This window comes from Crotalus tigris, unplaced genomic scaffold (genome assembly GCF_016545835.1).
Source record: "Crotalus tigris isolate CLP2741 ecotype Arizona unplaced genomic scaffold, ASM1654583v1 scf7180000017568.12009008, whole genome shotgun sequence".
Taxonomy (NCBI): domain Eukaryota; kingdom Metazoa; phylum Chordata; class Lepidosauria; order Squamata; family Viperidae; genus Crotalus; species Crotalus tigris.
In genome coordinates this window covers 9,687,301-9,713,228 of record NW_024096478.1, presented here as the reverse complement: position 1 = coordinate 9,713,228, position 25,928 = coordinate 9,687,301, and the positions used below count along the sequence as shown (strand labels likewise).

The window sequence follows — 25,928 nt, the reverse complement described above, 5'->3', positions numbered from 1 at the left end:
GGTGGGGCTCCGCACTGCCCGGGCTTATCCTCCGCCCATCTGATGTAGCCGCAGCGGGGGCTGCCAGCTCCTCCACCAGCCCGACTGCTCCCCCTGGTGCCCCTCTTGCCCCGCGCCAACCCGAGCCGCCCGTGGGGCAGCAGGAGGAAGAAGGGGAGGAGGAGGAAGAGGGTAAGGAAGCCGCCGCCGCCGGGTCCCAGGAGGAGGCTCTCCTCTCCTATCATTGCTGCATCTCCCTCTTCTTTCCTGGCAGCCAGGATCGCAGGGGCTGCTCTCCCTTGGGCCGCAGCTTGCAGGAGGGCTGGCCCACTCAGCAGAGCCTCCAGTGAGCTGCTCTCAGCGGGGATCCTGGGGCTTCCCTGTGTGGCTCCACGGTCACATGCGCCTTGAATGGGGCTAGCCCAGTAAAGGTACTTCCTGGCTGCACTTCTCCCAGGGACAGGGCACCCAGGCGCAGAGCCAATCAGGAGTCCACATGAGAGAGAGAGAGAGAGAGAGAGAGAGAGAAGGGAAGCGTAAGTGCCTCTCTGTCTCTCTCTCTCTCTCTGCAAATGGTGGAGTCTCCGGAGCCGCAGGTGATGGCTCAAAGAGCCGCATGCGGCTCCGGAGCCGCAGGTTGCCGGCCCGTATTCTAGTCCAATTGTTCATCATCCAATAGTATGACTAATGCAATTTCTGTCTGAACGAAAAAATATCCATATCTGCTTCCTTTAGGGCACTGAAAGCATACCATTCTCTCTTTAAACTTCCTCCAAAAGTAAGATTGATGATTAAGCAGTATTTATCTAAGATAGTTAAATCCAGGCTCTTGAGGAGAGAATGAAGCACTGCCACTTTTAATATACCTAAATAGACAAAATAGACAAATTGTCTTCTGCTACTTCACCAATCTTCCAAGAATGCTCTCTATACCCAAAATTATCATTGCCTTTGATGGGTTATCTTTAGTGGTGGGTTATTTCCAACCTAGCACCAGCTTATCATTTTTATTTTGCAAATGTGTGCTTGTGTGACACAAGGTGAAGTTTTGTAAATAACATACAATTTTTAGGGGTTTTTTGTTCTTGCTTTGCAGTGTGCTGGCTTTCCATTTGCCTGTAAAATGTAAACATGTAAACAATTATATCAATGTTAAACACTGCTGTAAATTAACATTACATCAATTTTAAAATTTTTGAGAGAATAGATAGGATATAGATGTCCATCGAAGTATTTCTGCTTACAAGATAACTTTGGTGGTTTCAACTTTAGCTACTGAATTTGAGTCACAAATCTACTTTGTTCTTTTTTTAAACTCTATTATATTGTTTTGGTATCATGAACATTGTCTTGTCGATATGTAGAAAATAATATTTATGTCAGTATTATAGTATTACACTATTACACTATTTTAGAATGAAGGCTGTATGATGGCTTTATGCTGCACTAACTTATAAGGAACTTTTTTCATTTATTTCTATATTATTTATTTTTAGAAAATTCTAAACTCTTCCCAAGGATTCCATGACAGTATACATTCAATTATAGAAACATATACAATACAATCAAGCAGAACCCCCCCCCCCAAATCCTGAGAGTCAAAACAATTCTTATTATACTTATACTTACATACTTATATATATACATCATTTCCCTTTTGGTATAAGCAATATTATGAAAAGAACATAGAAGAAATAATAAATTATAAACCAAAACCAACAGGGATAAAATAAGAAAAGAAAAGGAAACATCTGGCTTATGCTAGTATGCTAGCTAGCATGGTAGTTTGCAAGGCCAGGAAATTATGTAAAATATTTTCCATAGTTCCCTAGCCTTGCAAACTATCCTTCCTTTCACTATAATTATATACTGCTTTGTAAACTATCTTTGTTCTTTAAACTTCTCACCTATCACTTTCTTGCCTGTCAATTGTCCTCTGTCCAACCATACCTCTATCAGGGACCCCTACATACAACATTGCAAAAGAACTAACAAAAAAGCTTGGGCATCTCACAACACTCCATTAACTCTCCACTATGCCTTCAAATAAATAATATATTCACTTGGTGGTATAATTATTTCTTCCTCAAGTCAAGTGAAAATTTTTTTGTTTGTATATGCCTTTTCATTCACTGTGTGCTTAAATCAACTAGACTTCAATGCTTACCATGCATTTTTGATTAATTCTATGCTATTTCTAAGTTTTTATTTATAAGCTTGTCTGAGCACCATGGCCGAAGAGAAGCTAACAAATATTCCTAAATAAATTCAATCAATTACTGGTTGTTTTATTTGTATGGATTAGAATCCTAAACACTTTTTCATATACATAAGAAAGCAAAGATAAATTCAGCACATAGATTTATTTATTCAAAATATGTGTTCTATCTCCTTTGGGCTTTCAATTCAATTTCATATAAAATGGGAAGAAAATGTTGCAAATATAATATAAACAAGAAGCAAATCTGGTTTTAATACAATAGTACTGAGTATAGCATAGACTTTTTACAATAGGATTAAATAGTATGCAAATTAATGAGGATACAAATAATTTCAATTATTTTAAAACATATTCTGCTTTGATTCATCTATGATAAATCTGATTAAGAACTTTTATGATCAACTAACAACACCCTTAATTATTGCTATTTCATTATATAATAAATAATAACAGTAATAATAATAATAATAATAATAATAATAATAATAATAATAATAATAATAATAGTAATGTTGGAAGTGACCTTGGAGGTCTTCTAGTCTAACCCCCTGCTCAGGCAGGAAACCCAGTCTTTTCTTAAAAACTTCCAGTGTTGGAGCATTCATAATTTCTGGAGGCAGGTTGTTCCACTGATTAATTCTTCTAACTGTCAGGAAATTTCTCCCTAGTTCTAGATTGCTTCTCTCTTTGATTAGTTTCCATCTGTTGCTTCTTGTCCTGCCCTCAGATGCCTTGGAAAATAGGTTGGCCCCCTCTTCTTTGTGGCAACCCCACAAAGCTATCTATTTATCTATTTACTTTGATTTATTATGTACCTGAATGTACTCTTACATTCTCGTCTTTTAAGAAGAATAGAACAGAGTATTTACAGATTCGTAAAAGTAAAAAAAAAGCAAAAGAGTACATGAGGGTTGCATATTGTAGTTATTGAAAAATAAGATTACTTTGTTCAACTATCCCTGCTCCTTAAGAAATGTCATGCTGAAAAGCTACCATAAAATACTGAGCTACTGAAATCTTTCTGGAAATAAATTAATGAAATGAAACTTAATTATCAAATACATTTCCATTATTTAAAAGATTAAAAGTCTAGATAACCTGATATGTATTCTACTTGATTCAATTTAGTAAAATATGCAGAATAATGGAACAATTACATGGCTTTGTAAATCTGCAATTCCATGTACTGTATTCTTAAATTAACAATTTACATGAGCCATGAGAATGTTTCATTACTTTGTAGACTTCACTAAACTGAATCAAATACAACAGCTAGACTAGAATTTAAGTAAGGGATCCAAACTAGCTTTGAAATTCAGGCCTTGTGTAGCCTGAAATCAATACTGAATACCAGATGTTTAGCTGTTTGTGGACATAGAGCAGAAGATGCACCAATTCATAAACATGCCAACAATATAGTTTCTTCTAAATTTAACATTGGGCAGCAGGTGTAGATAACTCAATATTAGCACACTATACATTCATTTCAGATGTGAATGCAACCTAATAGACATAAAACATTAACCAATTTCTTGCAGAATCTAAATTGTATCCTTTAAAATATCCACCAGAATTTCTGGAATAATATCTATTGCAGTGATACATATCTGCTAAGCTACTATGAAGCAAACTGTTAAAGGTATTAACACCAGCCATTAAATGTTTCCCTATTCTGAAATACTGTGAATATGGGATTATGGCATATGTCATATTGCTTGGATCTGTCCTGACAAAATTGAAAGAGTACCTAAAAGAACAATAGTTGATTAATAAGAAATCTTATACACCACTACCTGCTTTCACCCTATTTCAAAACTACTCAGCTTGCACAGGCCAAATCTAAAGGTTCCAGATTTACATACCAGATTTTTAAATTAGGTAGGGCTATATATTGTAAAGCATTTGATGACAGAAATGCAAAATGCATATATTTAAAGAAGTAATTTTTAATAGCTTCATTTTGTCTGACTCCTATGACATTTCAAAATCTTCAGTGAGACTAGTGAAGACATATTTATACTACGACCTAAGTCAGGGGTAGGCTGGCTCAGGAATTCTGGGAGTTGAAGTCCACAAGTCATAAAAGAGTCAAGGTTGCCTACCCCTGACCTAAGTAGTCATATGCATGGTAGCTAAATCCCAGTTCAGTTCATGGATCATACCAAGCCAATGTTTGTTTAACTTAGAATTTATTAAATAAACCATAGTAAGCTGTATCCATAAAATAACTCATGCTTTCTAAAACATAGTGGTTGGGTTAATAAAACCCAACATAAAATGTTTTGGAATGTGACTTATTTTCAGTTAAATATGCATAAGCATGCAGCCTGAATATTTCATATTTGAGCCAGCAAGATTCTATTAACAAATGAAAAAAATTACTTACATTTTTCGTAAACTAGGGAGCTTCTTAAATATTCCAGTAGCTTCCAGAATTGAAATATCATTATCGTGTAGACGACTTTTGAAAAATAAAAACAAAAATATTGAAATATCTTTGGCTCCAAATGCCTCAGCAACTACATATATATTCATTGCAGAATATTGCGAAAAGGAAAGCTATATAGTTGTGAATGTGTTGAAAGAGATTGGAGAAACACAGTTTCCAATCTCCTCAATTATGAAGTTCCCTGGTTGTTATGGTGCTGTCCATCCTTTTTTCTGTTTAGCTTACTTTAAAAAGTTTTTATAAGAACAAAATGAGATGAAAGTCAGAAGCCTTGATTCTCAAAGCAGGAGACATCTGGACACATCCATGTAGTGTTCTTGGCACAATATTGAAATTCTTTGCTGTTACGTCCTACAAGGATGTTTTACCAATTTCCTAATCCAAATTACAGGTTGGAGATTCTATAATATTTTCCTCATAGTTATCTGTCCATGTATTAAACAATTCAAAATCAATTTAGATTTTCAAGATTGGCTGGGTTCTGTCAGTAAACATTGTCTATTGATGTATTTGATAACATCTGGCTGGAGCCATAAAAATTAATGCTTTTTATAGTGAAGCATTTTATTTTTTTTTCTTACAAAAATATTACACTTACAGATCTGTGGTATATTCTGGAAGGTGACTGGGGAGCCTAGTAAGCTTTTGGTTGGAACAGTCCACAAATGTTCCCTCACAGCGGCATTTCTCAGGACAGATGAGGTCCATAAAACACTCCCCACTGAATCTACTCCTGTAGTCCTCTGAACCTGCAAAATTGAAAAATTCTAGGTAAAGAGATGCATTGCAAAATACTAATAAGAGTAATATCCCAAAATACAATTGACAAGAACACTTCCGTTTATTCTGGAATGTCACAAGAATGAATTGAAATCATTAACTATGCTTTGCATTATGCTTTGAAACAATCAGAAAAGTGCACTTTTATGTGAATCTAGAGGGCGATCTGTCTTCTTTCCAAAAAGAAAATTTAATTTTTTTTCTTGATATTAATAACTATCTACTGGCAGATGATGCAGTAGAATGAAGGTGGGCTAATGTCAGTCACATTAGCATAGCATAGAAATCAGTGAGTCTGTTTTATGAGTATAAATATTTTAACAACATAATACATAACTGAAACTAAAATGAGTTCAAGAAATTCTACTTTCTTTAAAATAGGCCACTGTATAATCAGTAAGAACTATAACTTAGTCTGCTATTGCACTACAACTGTCAAGTACATTGTGTTTGCTTAATGAAATGCTATTTCAGTTTCTTTCTCCAACCTTTTCAATGAATAAGAACTATAAATGGGATACTTGAGCTTACCATTGCCAAATTATTAATGGATATGCAATCAAAGGTTTGTCACAATAGATCCAATGTTACTTCAATGTTTATTATGTGAACCATCATCTTTTTGCTGAAATCATTTGTTACATTCAATCATTCTACTAAATCTTAGTTTTTCTTCTTTTTCAAGAACTTCATAACTTAGTTGCACTTCCAAAATGTTAACTATGAATGCCAAAAGCATCTATCTCAAAACACTTTTTAAAAAAGGAATTTGAAAAAAATGAGAAAAAATAAGCTAATCAACAAAAGGATTCTGAAAATATTTTCAATAGGATTTTGCTCAAGCTAATATTAGAATAACCATTTTTATACATTCTGAACAAATTTTTGTACATACATTCCTGTACCAAAATGGCCAAGCAGAACTCTTCCTATAAATAAAATTCCTATAAACAAAAAAACCCTTCGTATAAAGGCTGCAAACAAACAGACGGTATATAGCTGAGAGAACCCAGTTATGGAAAGACAAAGTTCATAAATGGATTTGATATTCAGATAAAGCTAAAGTTTTCTTACTGAAAAGTTATCAATAGATCTTGTTTCAAAGAAAATGTATTTCAAACAAAATATGATATACACTATTATTATTCTTTAAGTATTTCATATATAGGATAAAGTTTTTCCTCACTCTATAAGTACAGTTTCCTCTTCTCCTCCCTCAGTGTTGTTGTATGGTCTTATTGTTTAATATAATTCATTTTAAGTGGGAAACCCAGTGCTGAAATCCTGGAAGTACACCCATCTTTTTAGAAATATAATTAATAAAGTGGACATTTATTTATTTGTTAAATTTATTTGCTACTTGTCTCACCATGGAGCTACTTTAGGCAGCTTACAACAATAAAAAGGAAGAAATGAAAAGAGCACGAACAGAATAGAAGATAATATATCAATAAAATAAACAATGAAAAAGAGCTCAATGAGAAATACAACTATATGATTACCCCCCCCCCCCAAAAAAAGATGACAGGTAGAGAGCAGAGAACAGGAAGGGGGGGGGATTTACTGTGTATAATATTGTGATTTGAGGCCTGTTTTTTTTTTTTTCACTCTAAAAAAAAAGAATTAAAAAATTAAGCCGATTAGGATATGGCATTTTCTTCCTCATGCTTGGTTCAGATGAAATAGCAACAACAGGAATCAGAAATGTTTTCTTAATAGCTACAAATATATATACATACACAGAATTTTAAAAGTGAATCATGAAGAGGACTGTAGAATGTGATCAACACTCCTATCATTATCAAGTATGCCAAGCTACCCATCAGCCTACAAACATCAGCAATCAGTTGCCAACAGGAGGAAATTTATTATTTAACCTGAGACTCAAGATCACTTGGACAGGTGGCAGTTCTATCATGTTATTCCCATTAGAGAAAGTAATGTGAAAGCCAGCCATCTGGCTGTGCTTATTTGTGTCCATCCATCTCTACTTACATCACTTTATCAGACATGCTTCCCTTGGCTTTAAATAGATAAGTTTCAGGTCAAGAGATGTAACACTAAGGATGATGTACAATTATTTTTCCATTAAAAAAATAAAGATGGGAGAATATGTATCTACAGTAGAAATCTGTGGAATAGCATGAAAGCTATGGAACAGTGTTACTTGTAGAACTTTAAGAATGAAAACACCTTGGAAAGGATATCTTTTTTTTTAAAAAAAAAGATTTGGATGAAAAAATGTAAGAAGTACAAAATCAGTGTTAAAGTACACTGGTACATATCTTACATTATATAAAAGCCCTAGTGGACAGTGGTTAGAATGCAGTATTGCAGTCTAATTCATTGCTCACTGCCAGGAGTTTGATCCTGACTGGCTCAAAGTTGACTCAGCCTTCTATCCCTCCTGGGTCAGTAAAATGATTGTTGGGGGCAATATTCTGACTCTGTAAACTACTTAGAGAGGGGGCTGTAAAACACTATGGAGTGGTATATAAGTCTAGGTGTTATTGCTATTGCTATTATTTACCCCTATATTAGCTTTCATTATTGTTTTACTCAAAATGCCTGCTATGAAAACAATTCAGTTCAATTGAGAAAAGGCTACATTCTGAAACTCAATAAAACGAGACTTAATTGTTCTATTGTAATATACAAAGTCTACTGTAATTGACATTATTTTTTGGGGAAGATATTTTGTTTTTCATGGGGGAAATGCTGAGACCATGCTCAAGAAAACCAGCTTCTCAATTCACTTTTCAGACAGAAATATTAAACATAAGCTAAGAATTGAATTTTTGACAAAAGGTCACAGCAAAGTTAAACCCACTTTATTTTTTGCAGCCCGAGGTAAGTATAGGACTACCAAATGACAAATTATTATGATGTAATTGGATTACTTCAGCCCCTGGGACACTGATGATCTGCAATATACAGTACTATCATATAGTTAGAAGAATTTTGTATATTGCAAAGTATGTCAGAAATCAACAGAACAATAGAAAACAGTTACTATAGAGACCAGAAGACTTGATATATATTTCAAGGAATCCAGGGATTCCTTGAATATGTTACAAAAGTTCAGGTCAACAGTTCACAGGTGGAAGTTGCCTTGCTATTTATTTATTTATGAGACTTATATACCGCTTTAAGTGCAAGCACTCTCTAAGCGGTGTACACCAGTAAGCAATGTGTGTGTGTGTGTATATATATATATATATATATATATATATATATATATATATATATATATATATATATATATTTACATTGCCCCCAACAATCTGGGTCCTCATTTTACCTACCCCGAAAGGATGGAAGGCTGAGTCAACCTTGAGCCGGTGAGATTTGAACCGCTGACCTGCTGAACACAGTCAGCTAAAGTGGCCTGCAGTACAGCACTCTAACTGCTGCGCCACCTCGGAAACTATTCAGTTTCCTGTGTAAGATTTGAACTCAAGGAAATTGGTTGGTAGTTGCAGGTTTCCTGAATGGTGTCAATTAATTGATGCCCTTGATGTGAACCAATCAAAACAGAGATTACACCATTCCTAGCAACAAATTAAATCAATGTCTCCCAGAAAATCTCTAAACATCATCCAATCCCCAACCCCAAGACAAAATTTAATACAGACTGCAAGGGAATTCCCACTTTTGAACCATGGAAGCGAGGAATCCTTACTGGGATGTAAGCTGAAATGTCTGCAAAAATCTTTTATAACTTCATCTCCTGAACACTGGAGAAACCATTTACTAATTACGTACAGTCAGATCACCTGTTCATCTTCTAACCTTCTCCTATGTTATATATCTACAGACAAGTGTGTATATTTAGCATATAATTTTATTTTGTTGATAGCAATGGCATGGTCATTATAGCTGGTAAATGGCAAGTATACCTACATTGTAAAATTTTAGTAAGTTTTTGTGTTGACTCCATAGCAGATGCACAGTTTAGATGACAGAAAGAGCACCTTCAGAAGGTAGGCATTATAGAGATGAATTAGATATTAGGTGGTTACATGCATATTACAATGAATTTGTAACAACTATACTCTCCAAATACACAGCATGGAACAACATCAAAAGTGCATCTTTATTCTTGGCCAAGAATACAGTAATTTCCACAATTCTACTTACTGACTATAGTTCTCTGTATTTTAGAAAGAATTATATTGCAACTGAATGTCATTCTGTGCAACACAGTGACTTTTCTTAAAGTACATGGTTGCTTAAACACATATAATACTGCCCTGGAATTATTTAATAATGGGAAGCATTCTGTACAATATCACATTATTGTGCCCAGCTTACAATATAAAGTAATAAAGCTGGCATCCTTCATGAAATGACCACTGAAGCTGGAACATAATTTAATATCTTTAGATACTCAATTTGTCCCCTTAAAAGGAATAATGCCACATGCAGGCTATTTTCAAAAACGCTATTTGAATGCTTGACTGATCTGTGGGCTTATAGTGAGATCTGCTTCAAGCTAGGTAATTGTATGAAATACTATGAAACTCTATTGTTACAGTTCTCTTTATCATGTGTCTGTTCTTCTTACTTTTCCTTTCACAATGAGGTCATCTCTCACCTTTTGATGCTTCTGAAAATAGAAGAAGTATTCCGGCATGCCATGCTGCAGGAAAGCATGGAGCCTTCCATGGTGCTTGACAGAACCATGTTCAGTTTGTATTGTTCTACCACATGGTTAGATCAAGCACAAAGGAAAATCCCATTAACAGGCAGAGTCAGTGTTAAGCAGCCGCCAAAGAAAGAAGAGTGTTGAGAAGAAGTAGCATGGAGAAGCACAAGCTGGAGATTTCATTGTGAGCTGGCTGTCCATTTCTCCCATGCATAAAGGAGCTGAAGTTCAAGAAGTCAAATTTATTGCTACAAAGGCAAAAAATAAATTTGTATTGTACAGTGAGTGTAGAAGAACAACTTCTGGACCCTTTGGGGATTGAAACTGTTACAAATTATATTGAAAGTCTTATAGCTGACAGTTAATGCTGAAGAATAAGGGCAGATTGTAAACATGATCTGTAACATCATTAACCAGATTACAGTGCATGTAGAGTATTTATGGAATAGTGTTATTCCTTTAAGTGAGCTTTTTGCTTTTGAGTTAAAATGCTTAGAAAACAACTTCCTTCTGATAAAACCAAGGCATTTAAAATAAGGATATAATCAGCATGTGGTGGTAATGCTTATCCTTCCCTATCAGCTTTTTTATAGGAACTAATACATTAGGAATATTATGAATATTTTTGAAAATAGTTAAAATAGGCAAGTATGTATACTACGTATTTAACTGTTAGTACTTCATCATTTTGTCTATAAGGTAACAAAGCTCTGTGCTTTAGTTCAGGGCTTTCCAAACTTGGAAACTTTAAGACTTGTGGGATTCAACTCCCAGAATTTCCCAGCCATCTCACAGAATTATTGGCTGAGTAATTCTGGGAGTAAAAGTCCACAATGCTTAAAATTGCCAAGTTTGGAGACCCTTGCTGTCTAGATTTAGACAGGAGTCTGAATATTCTATTCTCTGGATTTAACAACGACATTGTCAATAAGCACAATAAAGCTCCCGTTGATTCATATTTCATTGCTATTTTAAAAAACTGTTCTGGTGCCGGCTCCAAACAGTTTGCTTTGATTTACACAGTATCATTAACATGGAGACTTTCACAATTATACTGTACTGGAATCCAGATGACTGTATCCAAACACCATGGTAAAAAGTAACATTTATTGTAGCATAATTACATCTCTGTCTGCTTCCCTCCCAAGCAGGACCCTCCAATTTAAGTAGGAGTGTGTTTGTTTAGAGAAATCTCTTATTAGAAGCAGTATCAGTAAACCAAAAGAACTGTTATCTAAAGAAAGTCCCAATTAATTTATGTGATGTTATTTATTTTCACCTAGAGTGTTGTAGATGGCAGAAGTGTTCTACATAAGCACATACAGGAAACTAAGAATGCATGCATTTGGCATAAGGAACAGAGGCCTAACAGAGAAATATTGTAAAGCTGGGTGACTGCATGTGAACTGTAACTCTGACCTATTTTCCTCATGTTGAAAAGGATCCCAAGGTGGGTGTATATTACAGGTTGTAAATTGTCTTACTAGTTATTAAGCCTCCCTGTGGAAAGGTTGATGACTGTAGCTCTAGCAGTCCTTAAAAGCAATGGCAATTTAATTAGTATAAAAGCAATATAATTTTGCAGAATACATATTTCTCAGATTTAAGAAATCCTGATTTCACAATGCTTCCTCCAAAAAACCCATTACAATATAAGTAAATGTATGTTTGAAACAAATTGCTAAAAGTGTATGTCTTTTTGCAAATGTATCATGCTTATTTATTAATTAGCAGTGTTCCAAGGAGATGGATCTATCTTTAACTGAATTTTTCATGGTAATTTTTGAAGTTTGAAAAGCTTTAGGGAAAGAGGAAAGTGTTTGTGTGTGTATGTGGCTGCTCTTCTCTTATCCATGAGTCTGGGCTGCTAACAGAATAAAAACAGTAAAAACAAGTTTAAAAACAACAAGAACAATATAAAATAACATAGCAGCATAAAATCTCAGTATAGCCAACACCCCAAAAATGGGCTCAGTCATACTGTACTATCAAGGTCACAGGTTGCAAAGTCAAGTTTTCAATGCTTTGTGAAGGCTAAGTTATGAGTAGAATTTTTGATACCAGAGACTTGTTTCTTCAATTAGGCAACAAATATACAAGAAGGTTTTATTCTGTGAAAAAGTTCATAACAGCCTGTGCATTTGACACATTGGATCTGTAGCCTATGGTGTTTGAAAATAGTAATCACCACTCTTCAAATGCTCTGAATTCAAGTGAAGATGCAATATATTCTAAAGAAATGCTCTTTTATAAAATTATTGATGACAGTAAATTACATGAAACTGTCACTAAAAGTATAAGCATTCTTAGAATTATATCACTGCTATCTACACTGTGAATTATTGTGAAGTAGCATCTGACATACAGATTATTGGCAGATGTCTAATTGTCCTTCCATTGTTTGCTGCATTAATGGTATGCTTGATAAACTCTATGACATAGGAACAGCTAAACAAAACAGCCAAATGGAACAAAAAGACAAATGTGGAAATACTTAGGACAGAGATTTAGAACTTCAAATGAGAAACAAATTCTTATTGTTACAGGAGGAGAAAGGAAAGCTTCAGTGACTCTGTTTCCTTTAAACTTCCTTTCCTCAGCATAAAAATCACAGAAATGAACAAATTAGCCATTCATTAGCCAAACGAAACAAGAAAGGATACGAAAAAAAAACTCTAAGAAGAAACAGTTTTCTGAGAATGGCTGAAAAATCTTTGTAACATTTGTGGCATCATTGTAGAACTGTGCACCAGTCAAGGTACAGTTAAAATTCTATGAGAATGTGAGATTATCATTGGACAAATAACCTTGCTGGATTCCTTTTGCTGATTGCTTAAGAAACCAAACTATAATTGTTATCAAAATTACTTAACAAAAGGTAGTTAATCAAAAGGTACCAAGCACATAGGCCTGTTGAAATAATTCGGTGGTGAAATAGAACTGCCATGTTGCATTAAATGCTTGGTTGCTATCAGACAAGTACAGTAGTGCCAAAATTGTGGAAATCTTTTGAGAAAAGTGTATAGTAGAAATGCCACCTTTGGTTAAGTTTCCACCAATTTTTCTTCTAATTTCTATATAACTGTAGCCTTGTTCACTTAATAATACTATTTTACATCGCTTTCTGGGCAACCAGCCAACTCTTTGTACCATTACTTTAATTTTATTACGTTTTACAAGCTCACTAAATGAAAGAACACAAAAAAACCAACAAACTTGATAGCGATCACATAACACACTGACAAATGTCCTCCTCTCAGCTTCAATACATGACATCAATAACTGAATCCTACTGTGATCTGATTGGCTCATTGCCAAAACAAGATGACATCTGATTGGTTCTCTAACCACTCATGCTCATTGGTTACAATCAGAAGAGGAAAGCTACCTGATATCAACCTGATATCACAAGCAAGTTGTGCTTCCTTTTTCTGGTTATTTGGCTATGACTTTTCATAGAATACAGTACAGATAATTGAACAAACTTGGTTGCATTACATTCTTGATTAAATTATCTTTCCATTGATATATAATTTTATGGTACTACTCCAAAAAAGTGGTGTTATTAGTCATCAAACCTCAAAAATACACTTACCAAAAGGTTTCCACAATTTTGGCCACTACTATACAGCTGATGGAGAAGACATCCATATCTTTTTATGACTCCTACTGAAAACTGTAGAATTGTTCAACTTGAAAGTACAGACATTCAATTGAAATTCTACAGGAACATTGTAGCTCCTATAATTGCTCAAGCATAGAGATTGAAATCCATCCTATTAAACTTAATAATTTGGAGATAAAGGCAAATGAGGTCAGTTTCCAACATAGCATCAGGCAATATGATCATTTTAGTTCATACCAGTTTTATTTTGAAATGAATAAATCATTAAAATGTGTAATCTTAAGATTCTCTCACCTGGCTAACTTGTCTCCCCAAATCTGCACAAAACAAGCCTTTGATAATATGAATTCAATATGAAGTTTAATGTATTGTGTGTTTGTGTACATCTAACACTTTTGGAAGTTATGCATGAATTCTGAAAGAGCAATATAGACAATTTAACCTCAAAAATAAATCTTGGCATTCCAATTAATAATAGGTAAGACAGTGTGCTGTCAGCATCTACTTTTTTTTGCAACCAATTATGTCTGTTAAAGAAAAAACAACACTTTTCATCTTAAGTTATGCAAAGTTAAATGTGCTCATCTAACAAAAGAGCAACATATCAGAAAATGGAATTCTCGTTTGCCCTTACCCAATTCACTCTTTTACTCATTCTCAATCACGAAGAGCAAGAATATAAATCCAAGTTAGTTATTTTAAAAATTAAATTCAGAAGATTTTTTGTTTAAATAACGTATAGCTTCCAAGTATGACTTTAAAATTTTGTTCTCAGCTACAATTAACCAATGGAACAACCTGCCTCCAGAAGTGGTGAATGCTCCAACACTGGAAGTTTTTAAGAAGAGACTGGACAGCCATTTGTCCGAAATGGTGTAGGGTTTCCTGCCTGAGCAAGGGATTGGACTTGATGACCTCCAAGGTCCCTTCCAACTTTTTTATTATTATTCTCAATCATCGCACAGTCAGCCAGATGTTCAGACTGGATTTGGTATTTTGTCTACCTATCGAGTCCTTACCCAGGACCTGGGATAGGCAGATGTGGATGTTTGATGGTATTACAGGTATCGTCGCAGGATGGAAGCAGTTCCTAGTAAGGCCGCCTTTTGCAATTGACTAATAGCGAATTTGTCAATGCCAATGGTGTTCAAGTGGTGCTCCAGTTGTTTTGGGATTGCACCCAAGGAGCCTATGACTATTGGTACTACCCTTGCTTGCTTTTGCCACAGTCTTTCTATTTCTATTTGTAGGTCTTTGTATTTTGTTATCTTCTCCAGTTCTTTCTCTTCTATTCTGCTGTCTCCAGGCACTGCCACGTCCACTATCCAGACTTTTTGTCTTTCTTATCGACAATTGTTAAGTCTGGGGTGTTATGTTGCAGGTGCTTGTCTGTTTGAATTCTGAAGTCCCAGAGCAGTTTAATTTTATCATTTTCTATGACTTTCTCTATTTTATGATCCCCACCAGTTTTTGCTTACAGGCAAATGATATTTTTTGCAGATCTTCCAATGCACCATTGTTGCTACTTTGTCATGCCGCTGCTTGTATCAGTCTGTGCAATCTTCTTGCAACAGCTTACCAGGTGGTCCACTGTTTCTTCAGCTTCTTTGCATAGGCGGCACTTACTGTCTGTTGCTGTCTTCTCAATTTTGACTTTGTATGCATTTGTGCTTAAGGCTTGGTCTTGTGCAGCCAGAATTAGTCCCTCAGTCTCTTTCTTCAATTTTCCTGCTCTTAGCCATTGCCAGGTTTTATTATTATCTGCTTTCCCAGCTATTTTTTTTCACGTATTGGCTATGTAGTGATATACTAATTTCAGGGCATCTTCATCATTGTTCTTCAGATATTCTTCCAAAGCCATTTTTTCTTCTTCAACCATCTGATGTACTTGTAGCATTCCACGCCCACCTATTTGCCTTGGTAGATAAAGTCTATCAATGTCACTGCGTGGATGAAGGGCATGATTTATTGTCATTATTTTTCTGGTCTGCCTATCCATTGCTTTTAGTTCTGCTTGAGTCCAGTCCTCTATTCCAGCTGTGTACCTAATGACTGGGATTGCCCAGGTGTTGATTGCCTTTATGGTATTTCCTCCATTGAGTTTGGATTTTAAGATCTTCTTCACTCTCTTGATGTATTCACCTCTAATCTTTTTCTTGACTTCAGTGTGCTTGATGTTGTCAGCTTGAAGGATACCCAAGTATTTGTAGTACTCTTCCTCATCCAGACTCTTAATGTTATTTTCGTGGGGCATCTTGATTCCTTCAGTTTTCACTATTTTTCCTTTTTTAAAAAATTATTATTATTATTATTATTATTATTATTATTATTATTATTATTATTATTATTATGGTTATCTAAAAAAATGGAATGAAGTCAGTATCATTAAAAGTCATCTCTTAGCTCCAATTGCGCTTGATACTGAAATTTTAATTTATGTTCATCTCTGGAACTGAGAGTAGTATAAGCAATTGAATTTACAATAAATCAGCTGATTAAGATTTTTCTCAAGAATACTGATTTTAGATTCAAATTTATAGAAAAACCTGAATATATTCCTGTTACTTTCTATAAAGTAAGATTTATTTCAAAGCAAAGTTTAGCAACCAAACAATGCTTTTCACCAACAGAGGGAGATATTTTCCTACTGTGATAAGAATTATAAATTTTAATCAATTCTTGGAAACCCAAGCCAAAATAAATAAATAATCACCCAGGCATTCACCCCTAGCCTTATTTAGTTCTTCGGTATTTAGATCCTTGGTAAATAGGTAGGAACTCAGAATATAATTAAAATAGTAGCACTAATGATACTAAAAGCACAATATAATATAGATGATAAAATGTTTATGTATAGACTGCACTTAAATACCGCCTTTCATTCCTTACAGTTTTCTGTTTCATTTCTAATTACTACAGAAGTAAAAAACCTTGAACTGATATAATGAACACATAAACAAAGATAGCAGAAAAAATAATTATTCTTTATTTTTTATTCCTGCCTATTATAAAGTTCATTTCTGCATATTATAAAGTTCATTCTCATAATGCTGAGAAAAATCCTATGAAATGGCAGAAGTCAGAACATAATTCCTTGGATCAAAGATCTTTTCACCAACAAATCACCACTAGAAACAATCCCACATGAACATTGCAACCACAGCTCTAATTTCCTGACTTATAATATATTGATAAAGGACAATTTATGAATTATTGAGGAGAAGCAGCACACAAGAAATGTGCTTTTGTGTGGTGACAATTTTGTCAGGAAATTTAAATGCAGTGCATGATGGTCCCCTTTTTTAAGATGAAAAAGACAACTGTATTATTTTAGTATTTAAGTATGTTAAGATTATACATCAACGATAGTATTTTTTCTACTTAGTCCCATTAATGAATTTTCAACATCTAAAATTCAGTCTATATTTTAAGTTTCTTGAACTAATAAATTATGTCACCACTAAAATTATAAATCATATATCTGACAGGACCTTAGAATATGAACAAGCCAAAATTTATAAGAACATAAAGTTGAATAAAGAAATATTTCAGCTATAGGAACCTGGATACAATTAATATTTTGAGTCCATATAAAATCATCACACAATATAAATATTACAGTGATACACTTTTTGTCACACAATAAGTCTTTGCTTCCCCCCCCCCCGTATAATCTTCACATCCTCCCAGATCTACATTAAAATACCCCTCTAACCTTGAGAGCAGATTGGTGATGAGAGGGAGGGACAGTAGGAAAGTTAACAATCTTATTCATTGTCATTTTCTAGTAGAAGGACTCCAATGGATCAAACTCACAATATTTTAATCTCTCTCTCTCTCCCTCCCTCCCTCCCTCCTTTCCCCCCTCTCTGTGTGTGTATAAATATTGCATCATCTGATTCAGGTACTTTGGCAACATTAAAATTAATAGATTAAAAGTTAAGATCAGACTATTTTTACTGTAGTTTATCATGGCATGGAATGGAATTATCAGACAACTGATGGAAATATTTGTTTTTTACTGTCATTGTCGTCATTTAACAGTTTGTGAACCCAGATTTGCAAGACCAGATGTGTTATGAAAACTGAAGTGGACTGTCACTCTAGCTTTAGTCTTTTGTTTTTCTTCTTTTTTTCCAGGGTAAAATTTTAATGTATTTTTTCCCATATTTTAATTTACTATTGTGTTTTACTTTTATTATAGTGTGGATGTTATGGGTTCCCATCTCATCTTATATTTTTAAAATGCACAGTGTTACAATAACTCCTCAGCTCTCCAAAGATCCCTGTTCTAAGTCTTATTCTTTGAGTGATTCACAGAAAAGCATCCCTGACTGAGCTTTTATTTGGTCAGCAAGATTTAAAAAAATGAAGTAAGAAACTTCTATGAATTTGGCCAAAACATATCTGAATTATTTTACTATTTTTTTTAAAAAAAATGAATACCCAGGATCTTGTGTATCACCTTTCTTTGAAGGCAGTGTCCAAGGCTGCATTCTTTTAAAAGACAAAAACCTAGTTTTTAACCAAATAGCCAAATAAACCAAAATGAAAGGTAGAGGTCTCTCTCTCGTTTAATGCACAAAGTAACTAGATTTTCTGAAGGACTAATCCAATTTCTCAAATTTAATTTTAGAAAGATGCTACATAATATCCATTATACCAAACACTGTCCCACAGATTGGATTAGTAGGCTCCCTGGACCTGCTTATTTCTGAACTCAAAGTGCAGCACAGCCTGGATAAATGAATTACCTGAGCAACGGAACTTCTTGCTCTTGATCTGGCTGATTCGTTTGTTGGCAAGACGACGCGGACTACTGCATCGAGCTCCGCTGGTTTCTATTGGATTATCCTGCAGGTAATCAGCCAGCCACTTCAAATGGCAGTCGCACACAAATGGATTTTGAGCTAAATGCCTGCAAGAGGGATGGGATGTTTAACCAGAAATGACCTGTGACACTGTACTCCATCATTGTTTTTACAAATACACAACTGAAGAGCAGAGTAATTGAATCAGCTTCCAATACACTGGGTCTGGCAGAAGCTGGATGGAGTTAAGACTTGTATGGGGGGGGGGATATTCTGTGAGCCATCTATTTTTTTTTAGCTTGTTAAGTCAGCAGTGAGCCTTCTCTAGAAGGAAACACAAATTAATATAACAAAGTCTCTTTTTAAAGGGTAGACCTATTGTCTACAAAAACTGGTCATCATATATTACAGTCAATTAATCTTTTTAGAAGGAACAGATTTAAACTATTTTTTTGTCACAAAATTAACACTTTCTAGAGGTTGTATTGTAAACTAGTATACCTCAGAGCACTATGAAATATGTAGAAGAATCAAAGGTTTCTATCAACAGAGAAATTAAATTCTAATGTATTTCATATTTGGATGGTCTAAATCTTCAACAAATCAGTAGATTCTGTTACTTTTATTACTATTATTTCATTGTTTGGTCCAGACAAAATTTCTGGATTATTTATCAAAACAGAAATGTCTTTGTAGCAATTCTAAATCTATAGTAATTTTTATATAGAAACAAACTACTTTTAAGACAGTTGTTATTTGCAGGAACTTTGGAAATGTTAGAAGAGCTAATGTTGACACATTATAATTAAGGTTGTGTTTTTTTTTAAAAAAATGCAATTTATAAAATTGTATTTAATTGAAGATTTTTAAAAAAGCTTAACATCTTTATTATAGCAAAATTTTAAATTAATGGAGGCAGCGTTTATATATATGGCAGAAGTCCCCAACCTTTTGGGCACCAGTTACCAGTTCTGTGGAGAGAGGTTTTTTCATGGAGCAGAGGGGGTGTGATTTTGTACGCTGCCTGCGCACGGATGGGGCTTTGTTTGTTTTTCCAGCCCGGCTGCTGGCATGCCGTAGCCCAGTACGGGTCCACGGACCAGGATTTGTGGACCCCTGATATATGGTATTATCAGTTCTTCAATGTAGGTTTGGTCAGGAAACAGACATGACAAGAAATAGTAGAAATCTACTTATCTGTAATAATAGAATTTTGAAATTCTGCCAGCATTTCCCCTTCTCTTTGTTTTATATTAAAGAGAGTTAAAGTGGGACAATCTTTAATTCTTTCTCTTGCTTTCTAGTATTTCCAGGCTAAATTTATATTTCACTAATGATCACCACATAATTTCCCCAAGGTTGTATCTGTGCTATGCCACAGATATGAGTTTGACCAGTATTATTCTACTTTAGTTTACTTTAATATCCACAAATGTGGAAAGTGTGGTTAGTTGTGAAAATGATTTTGAATTATAGACCAAATATGAGGAATATATTACTCTACAGTGAACTGCAGATTTGCTGTGTGTGAGATATAACAAAACAAATTTATTCACCTTGAGTAGAAAGATATTGCTGACCCAGATTTACAAATCTTGGCTTGATGACATGTTGACTCTCTACTTATGAATTTATTATTTATTAATGTAGTAGAAAGATAAATGTTACTTTATCCAATCAAGATTTAATTCTTAAAAGAGCCGAGGTGGCGCAGCAGTTAGAGTGCAGTACTGCAGGCCACTTTAGCTGACTGTGTTCAGCAGGTCAGCGGTTCAAATCTCACCGGCTCACGGTTGACTCAGCCTTCCATCCTTCCAAGGTAGGTAAAATGAGGACCCAGATTGTTGGGGGCAATGTAAATATATATATACATTGCTTACTGGTGAATACCGCTTAGAGAGTGCTCGCACTTAAAGCGGTATATAAGTCTCATAAAAAAATAAATAAATAAATTCTGTATATTGTTTCTCTTTTGTTTTTCGTTTTCTTTTTTCATACTAAAACAGTATAATAAAAATGGGATATAAACATATAAACATAATTGGTTCAGGAAAAAAACCTTTCTGTTTGATGATAAGTATTGATTAAACAACTAACTATAAACATTTAGAAATTATTCAGGTTCCTTAACTTGAACTGTATAGTTATCTCCATGATGGGATATTTAATTATAGAGTGGAAAGATGCTACGCTACAAGTCATGAGCTATTATGGTAAGATAGTACACATAAAATGGCTCATCACTTTGAGCAGGTATCATTTTGAGGAAGTTTCAAATGACAACCACTGATACAACTATTTTGTGGGAAGGTGTTGTAAGCCTAGATGGCTTTGGATACCAATTAATGGAAGGCACAATCACATAACATTTCAACAATTTAAGTCAATGAGAAGAAGAATGGAAAGTAGCAAATAATCCTAAAGACTTAACCTAGGCTAGATTCTTCTAGTAATATTTTACCAAAACATTCTGATGAAGCCAAGCAGCCTAGGGTTTTTTTTTTTATTGTTTAAAAAATTTCAAAATCTTTCAGTGAATCCAAGAAACTGTCAAGAGGTGGTATGTATATCATGTAAAACTTAAACAATGTTGATCTTCTCTTAATCCTTGCATCTTGATATTTTCTTTAGTATAAAACATAATGAAAACAAATATGTATCAAAATGAAAAAAATAATATTTTAACAGCTACATAATCAAAAGTATGATAATGTGGTAGTATTACTTGAGGAGAATAATCAAAATGAAATTAGATTATCTCTGAGAAACATATTTTTATTAGAGAATGATTCTGAATATTTTACTTGCAGAAAGACATCAAAGAAATAATTCTAAAAAGGATATAATCTCAGAGCAAGGCAAGGGAGTGGGAAATCCACTCTTGAGATGGTGTGGTTAGCAGGAACAAAGAATCGAGGAGCAATGGTTTGACAAAATATAACTTATCTGAATGTACCTACTGCTTATTTGAGTTTATTGCATACTTCAGTCGTAATTCATACTATCATTCTCTGTGAAACTGGAATGTATCACACATAGAGTAGTATAATCTAATTAAATCTAATTAAGTCAATCTGCTGCAGAATCTATTTCTGTCAATATAATGTGGATGGTGAGTCTCCTTACCACTGAATTCTCTTTTGCCATATGTTATTATTATTGATAGAAGAGAGTATTTTAGTTCAGGGTTGAAGTGTGGGGTCCTTGGTGCTCTTTGAACTTGGTTGCTTTCTTGAAGATGTTTCATTACCAAATTAGGTAAAAGGGAGTGAAGTTGCTCTCTATACTGGTGGCTTCCCTGTCAGTATTGGTGTAAGTGTTCTTGGTGGTTCCTTGATTAGGCTGTTGTTTACTGTTAGCTTGCTTGTCTGAACTAGTACTGTAGTTCCTTGGTTGGGCTATTGTTTGCTTCTTGATAATTCATCTAGGATTAATCATGGAGTTAATCTCTGCTCATCTGGATGTTAATTGCTCATGAGGAGGTGTTTTAGGCTCTTTGTTTCCTTTTGATTGTCTCTAAAAGATCATCTAACTCTAACAACCAAGTTCAGAAAGCACCAAGGATCCCACAGTACAACAGTATCTCTAGAAAAAATTAGACAATTGAAGAGATTTGGGAAGACATGCAGGAAAAACAGAAAGGAAAAGATGTCTTTGTGTAAGTGAACTTGACAATGTTGGATTTTGCCTAAGATGAGAAGATGTTATTAGGTACCTTATGCAACATCCTGAAACAAAACCAGGCTCTACAACAGTAGGCAACAGCACCACCATTGATACAATATAGAAAGCTTGCTTTAGAATACAAATTTATCAGTATTCTAAAGCAAAACAATACAGCTTAGAAAAGCCAGCAGCAACAACAACCCAATAACATGAAGCAGATTTGTGATCATTAGCAACACTGAAAAGAGAAGCAAAAATTCACTCTCGTATGATGGTGTACTTTTAAAAAAAAGCTAGGAAAAGCAAGGTTTCTTAAATTCTTCCCATTCCTTTACCACCAACAGCCATAGTAGGCATTTACATTTTCTTTTGTGTAACAACCAAAGTGAGGAATCTATGTGATTTCTAGTATGTGTGCACTAAGAAGTCCACAGCAGGCAATGTAAGGGCTGCTCTGGGTTATGTGACCAAGTTTGGGGGGGGGGGGAGAGAAGTGTTCAAATATGGAGCAGCCGGCAGCATTTTCAATTGCTTCCCATCTGCCTTCCCTAGGGTATATTTTCAACATTCTATTGGGCTGGAAAGAATACCAGTGAAAACTTTTTATTGGAGTGTGCTTTTTGGCTATTGCCAAAACATAAATCTATAAATCTGCTTTTAAGTTCTCTAATTATCTTAAACTAAGGATGAAAGTAGCATGAAACATGATCTTATTTTGTTTTTGAATTATATAAAGAATATAGAACAAAATGCAGATTTTGAAATAATTTTGCCATTATTCTCTTTATTTCAGTATTTCAATCTCTTTCTGTTATGTCATTTGTCTAATTTTCTATTGTTTAGACTCCTATAACTTGATTTCTTTCTCTCTCTTTTTTTTGTGGGATTGAATTATTTAATTGTTTGATTTCTTCCTCTACCACATCAATCTACTAAAGCTCAAAGTTAGCAGTTTGGGCAGGATTAAAGATTCAGCTAAGACTTTCATTTGTGGAACTATCTATAGAGGGGTCCCCAACCTCCGGTCTATCTATCAACCAGTACCAGGCTGCGGCATACCAGCAACTGGGCCAGACAAACAAGCAAAGCCCCATCCATGAGATGCAGGCAGCACACAAAACCATGCACCTTCTGGTCCATGGAAACACCTCTCTCCACAGAACCGGTCCCTGATGCCCCAAAGGTTGGGGACCTCTAATCTATAGGATGTACTCCTGAGGAAGAGGAAAGCATACAGATATAATATAACTCAATACTCACAATGTTTGAATTGTCTGAAGAGGAGCAAAAAGTCCTTTGCTGATAGTCTGCAGTTTATTATCATAGAGAGATAACAAATTAAGATTATGCAGATCTTGAAATGTGTTTACTCTCAGGCAGTTGATCTTATTTGCATTGAGAAGCCTGTAAACAAGGAAGAGGGTTTTTTTAATACATACAATCTTGAAAACAAGATTTAAGAGATTAGTCTCGAACAAAATGCTATACATAATATGGAATCTTCAGTACTGCTATTTATTGATCAGATTATTAATTCCTTGGTTTGCAGCCGAACATTTTTTTCCAAAATGACTTACAAGTTAAACATATGTAACAATATTATGAATATAATAACAAACCCTCATAAGAATAATGTTATTTATAATATTCAGTCACAAGTAAAATAGGAGCCACTTTGATGTACTTAGAAAGGAGGTACCTCAATCTAGAGTCTGCTATTGAAAAACTATTGTCTCATGTTTCCATCCATCTCCCTATTCATAGTTGCAGAACATAGATTTGAAAACAAACTTTAAACTAGACAAAGAATTGTAAAAATACATTAATCATGTTATATATCACATTCCCAATTCATTAAGGGCATAACAGAGAAGGGTTATCATGAATAATGCCCACAAATAATTTGGTGATATGTGCAACTAATATATGGCTAAACTAATGTGGTAAGCAAAGTACATATCAAAAAGTGATTGCACAGTTCATCTCAGAAGGCTTAATGAGAAGTAATTAAAACATGGATCTCTAAGTTCAGATCAAACTCCTTTAGAGATGGGCAATACTGGCCAGAGCATCCATAATGTGGGCAATTCCTGGTCCAGAAATCACCCAATTTTAGAGAGAGTGCCATACCATCCAGAGTTGTTATTATCAGATCAGTTTCTCTATTAAGGACATCCATATCAGCAATTTAAAAAAAATAGATTGAGCTAGGTAATTTATTTTTTATATAGCTAAAGTTCAAAGTACCGAAGGATGGTCATGTCCCCAAACTGGGCATGAACCTAAATGGCAAAGACATAAACAACCAGCTTCGCAATCAGCTTCGCTGTTTATTCAAATAAACAAGGTTCTCACAGAAGCTTCTCCAAAAAGTGAATGGAGTATTATCTATTTGATGGATAGCGTGCCTTTGTTTTGTACATTCAAGGTGGTATATATAATGCTCCCTCTTCCTATTTTCCTTACAACAACAGGTGAGTTGGACTGAGAGTGAGTAATTGGTGCAATATTGGCCAGCCAACTTCCATGCCTAAGGGAAGACGGGAACTCATTCAACATTCCTGTCCAATGATTTCCACCATTACACTGGTGGAAATTTATATTTGGTTATGAAATTTCAAAAACATTTTAGAACCAATTTTATAGCAATAGCACTTAGACATATGTACCACTTCATAGTTCTTTACCAACTCTCTAAACAGAGAGTCAGCCTATTGCCCCCAACAATCTGGGTCCTCATTTTACCAACCTCAGAAGGATGGAAGCCTGAGTCTACTTTGAGCCGGTGAGGATCGAACCCTTTGTGGTCAGCAGAATTAGCCTGCAATGCTGCATTCTAACCACTGCGTCAAAACATTTGTTATTAGAAAAAAGAATCCTGCTACAACTTTCTCAAGAATGTATTTTTCAGTTAAACCCTTTTCAAGACATGCCAAAGAAATAGATGAGATAATCAGCAGCCTTTCTGTACATAATTATATTCCTGACTGATTGATTAATATGACTTATTTCATCTTTGCATTTCAGAAAAATGTGATAATTGAAAATATCATTAATTGATAATTAGTTCCCTAATGTGAGTGATAAAAATGTGATCTGAAGGATAAAGAAACTATATTGCTATAGTTACAGTTTAGTTCATTACAGTCAAAAACCAGTACAAATAATGAAGAAGACCGTAACTAGCATGTAATAAATAAGATCCAGGATCACAGTTATGTTGAACTATACTGTAAACATTATTAAATATATTAAGATCTACAATTACAACAAAGAGCAAATAAAATTGAAGTTACAATGCATTTATAGGATGAGAATTTAATATAGAATATAAAATATAACATCCAATGAGTAAAATCCACTGTAACCACCTTGAATGTAAAAAGCAAAGGCAGGATATGCATTAAATAAATAATAATCTCTATTCACTTTTTGGAGAGGCTTCTGTGATAATCTTTTTATGGTATTGCTATAGCATTTGCCCGCACCAACACTTCTGATCTAACATGACAGTTTTAAAATAGCAAGACTGCTATTTTTAAAATAGCAAGACTGCTATTAATCTAGTACATGTTGGTACTAGATTAATTACTGCTTGGACATACACTCAACCTAGCCTACCTCACTGGATATTATGAGGATTACTAAGTAAGTATATATGTTGTGTTTTTGAAGGAAATATTTAAAAAATGTAATAAAATAAACAAGCAAGCTAGCGAGATTAGCCATGATTTTTTTTAAAATGGTGA

The 25,928-nt window shown here is 34.5% G+C and overlaps 1 protein-coding gene across 1 annotated transcript in view; it reads right to left on the bottom strand.

Annotated features, from left to right (window-relative positions):
• Positions 1-25,928, bottom strand: part of SLIT3 (slit guidance ligand 3) — a 567,201-nt gene that overhangs the window by 150,803 nt on the left and 390,470 nt on the right. Inside the window, exons 13-16 of the mRNA XM_039353305.1 lie at positions 23,440-23,583; positions 18,457-18,620; positions 5,248-5,398; positions 4,587-4,661 (exon numbers count right to left, since the gene is read on the bottom strand). Of these exons, the coding sequence (XP_039209239.1) occupies positions 4,587-4,661; positions 5,248-5,398; positions 18,457-18,620; positions 23,440-23,583 (534 nt within the window). The remainder of the gene's footprint in view (positions 1-4,586; positions 4,662-5,247; positions 5,399-18,456; positions 18,621-23,439; positions 23,584-25,928) is intronic.